Source organism: Lupinus angustifolius, chromosome LG10 (assembly GCF_001865875.1).
Source record: "Lupinus angustifolius cultivar Tanjil chromosome LG10, LupAngTanjil_v1.0, whole genome shotgun sequence".
NCBI lineage: Eukaryota > Viridiplantae > Streptophyta > Magnoliopsida > Fabales > Fabaceae > Lupinus > Lupinus angustifolius.
The window spans coordinates 510823-513557 of NC_032018.1; the positions used below are offsets into that span (position 1 = coordinate 510823).

Consider the following 2735-nt stretch of genomic DNA (forward strand, 5'->3'; position numbering starts at 1 on the left):
GGCCACACTGATCTAGAAGTGTCTCATTTATAACCAAGTGTGAAAAAGTGGATTAATCACAATTCACAATGATAATGGTGAAATGAGAAATACTTAAGAGGTACACACCAACTTGCTTGTTTTTTCTTCTGCTTTCTAGAGCAAACAAGTGTCAAGTAGCTTTCACCAATTGGATTAACATTATTCAACTACACAATAGCCAAAATCCATGGCTATATAGCACCTGCAACCCTCCCTCTTATCCATTTTTTTTCTTCACACTACCAACATAGTTGAAAACTTGAAAATAGTATAAATAAGTATAACTCTTAGATAGATAACATATATATCGTATAATGTGTGTAAAGTCATATGTCATATGTTTTAATTGATCAAAAAATATTATCTATCATAGTTAAATCAATTTAACAATCAAAATATGTGATGTTTAGTTATGATTGTTGGTACGTAATTAACCACAAGGTTGTGACTAGTTATTGATAGTGGCATGAAAATTTTCCATCAACAGAAGTCAACATATGTACAGAAAAAAAGTGTACAAACCTATAGCACAAACTCATTGCATAAATTAAAAAGAAATGCTTAAAAGTTTCTTGCACAAATTACCTATGTCGGCCTATACCTTAGTACAGTATATATGTGTAAAAAATATGAAGTTATGTAATTAAAATAATGTGTAAATATGTATGGTTAGTCTCATTCAAAAGAAAAGATGAATAAAATGGACACATTGAATATCAAATCAACCCCACCAATCCACCAGTCTCTGTCTTCAATGCTGCAAGCAATCTTATTTGGACAACCTTAGAAGCAAAACATCAAATAAGGAGCATCTTGGTATCTTCAGCTCAAAATGGATAAGAGCTGGATTCTGAATTTTCTGCTCCTCATCCTCCATTTACGTATAACACAAGCTGCATTTGGTGTTGGAGGTGGTGTAGGTGTTGGTGTTGGTGGTGGAAGTGGTGGAGTTTTTTGGGTTGGTGGAAAGATTAACAGCCCAGAGGCACCTAAATCTTCAGTGTCAAAGTTGGATGGAGCTTACACAGCTCTTCAGGCTTGGAAATCTGTAATCACCAATGACCCTCTAAAGATTTTAGATAGTTGGGTTGGTCCTGATGTGTGTTCTTACAAAGGAGTGTTTTGTTCAAATCTTCAATCTGAAATGGCTTCATCAACTGTACTTGTTGTTGCAGGCATAGATCTCAACCATGCAAATCTCCAAGGAACACTTGTCAAAGAGCTCTCTTTACTCACTGATATGTCTCTTCTCCACCTCAACAGTAACAGATTCACTGGCACAGTTCCTAATACATTCAAAGACCTTACATCATTGGAAGAGTTAGACCTCAGCAACAACCAACTTTCAGGTCCTTTTCCTTCTGTCACTTTATACATGCCAAGCCTCTTCTACTTGGACATCAGATTCAACTCCTTCTCAGGTTCCCTCCCACAAGAACTTTTCAGTAAGAATCTTGATGCAATATTTGTTAACAACAATCAATTTGAAGGTGAGATTCCTCAAAACTTGGGTAACTCTCCTGCCTCAGTCATAAACTTAGCCAACAACAACCTCAATGGAAACATACCAACAAGTTTTGGCTTCATGGGTTCTAAAGTAAAAGAGATTCTCTTCCTTAATAACCAATTAACAGGTTGCATTCCTGAAGGAGTAGGGCTATTCACAGAGATCCAAGTTCTTGATGTGAGTTTCAATTCACTTATGGGTCATGTACCAGACACACTATCTTGCATGGAAAATATAGAAGTCCTTAACTTGGCACATAACAAACTTTCTGGAGAGTTATCAGAAGTACTTTGCTCTCTTAGAAGCCTTGCAAATCTAACAGTTGCATACAATTTCTTCTCTGGTTTCAGCCAACAATGTTCAAAGCTTTTCTTTAGGAATATTGGTTTTGATTTTTCACTTAACTGCATTCCTGGAAGGAACATGCAAAGACCTCAACCTGAATGTTCTGTGGTACCAGGTGGTAGCCTAAGTTGTATCAGAATCCCAACACCAAAGCCTCTTGTTTGTGGTTCCTTGGTTGTAAGTACTACTAACAACACTCATCACACTTCAGTCACTTCACCATCACAATCTCCTTGATACTTACCTTATAGTTTTAGTTATAGGTTTGTATGTCTATTAATCACGGATACATTAAACACCCTTATGTGTCGGTGTGGGATACGTATTGGGATACACTCAAATTCATGAACGATACGTATTTCATATCTTTAAAAAAAAGAAAAGGATAAGATAAGATATGTTTTATTAATTTTATGTATTTTTACTATTTTATACATGTATTCCTGAACATATCGTATCATATATTTTAAAAAAAATATGTGTCAATATATCATATACGCATCATATCCAACCCATGTATCATAATAGCTGTTCCATTAATTCGTGCTACAAATCTTAATTGAGACCCTGCTAATTTTATTTCTTCACAGATTTAGTAAACATATTGGTAAATATACTTGCATAGATTTTGAAGGAAAAGTATTTAATATTTATAGACTATCATGGGTTCTTAAACAAAATACTATCATTTTATACATTTGTTACAATAACAGTGGGAAATTAATATAAGCATATAGGGTGCTCTATAATTGTGCAAAATAACTGAAGGAATAGTTTTCACAGTGGGCCTCATTCGGGTACATTTACTTCTATAATAGGCTCAAAATAATACCAGAAGGAATTCAATTTTCACAACCCAAGT

General features: G+C 34.7%; 1 protein-coding gene across 2 annotated transcripts; it reads left to right on the forward strand.

The window, feature by feature from the left end:
• LOC109357740 (leucine-rich repeat extensin-like protein 6) lies at positions 674-2485 on the forward strand. 2 transcript variants are annotated; one of them, XM_019601768.1, is made up of 2 exons: positions 674-2136; positions 2402-2485. In XM_019601768.1, the coding sequence occupies exon 1, from the start codon at positions 854-856 to the stop codon at positions 2108-2110; it is 1257 nt and encodes a 418-aa protein (XP_019457313.1). In that variant the 5' UTR covers positions 674-853; the 3' UTR covers positions 2111-2136; positions 2402-2485. The 2 variants fall into 2 exon arrangements, with proteins under 2 accessions (XP_019457313.1, XP_019457314.1); XM_019601769.1 differs by having other exon boundaries at positions 674-2133; positions 2408-2485.

Bases quoted from the DNA above. Each gene is read 5' to 3' on its own strand.
- LOC109357740 (XM_019601768.1), top strand. From the start codon at position 854: ATGGATAAGAGCTGGATTCTGAATTTTCTGCTCCTCATCCTCCATTTA.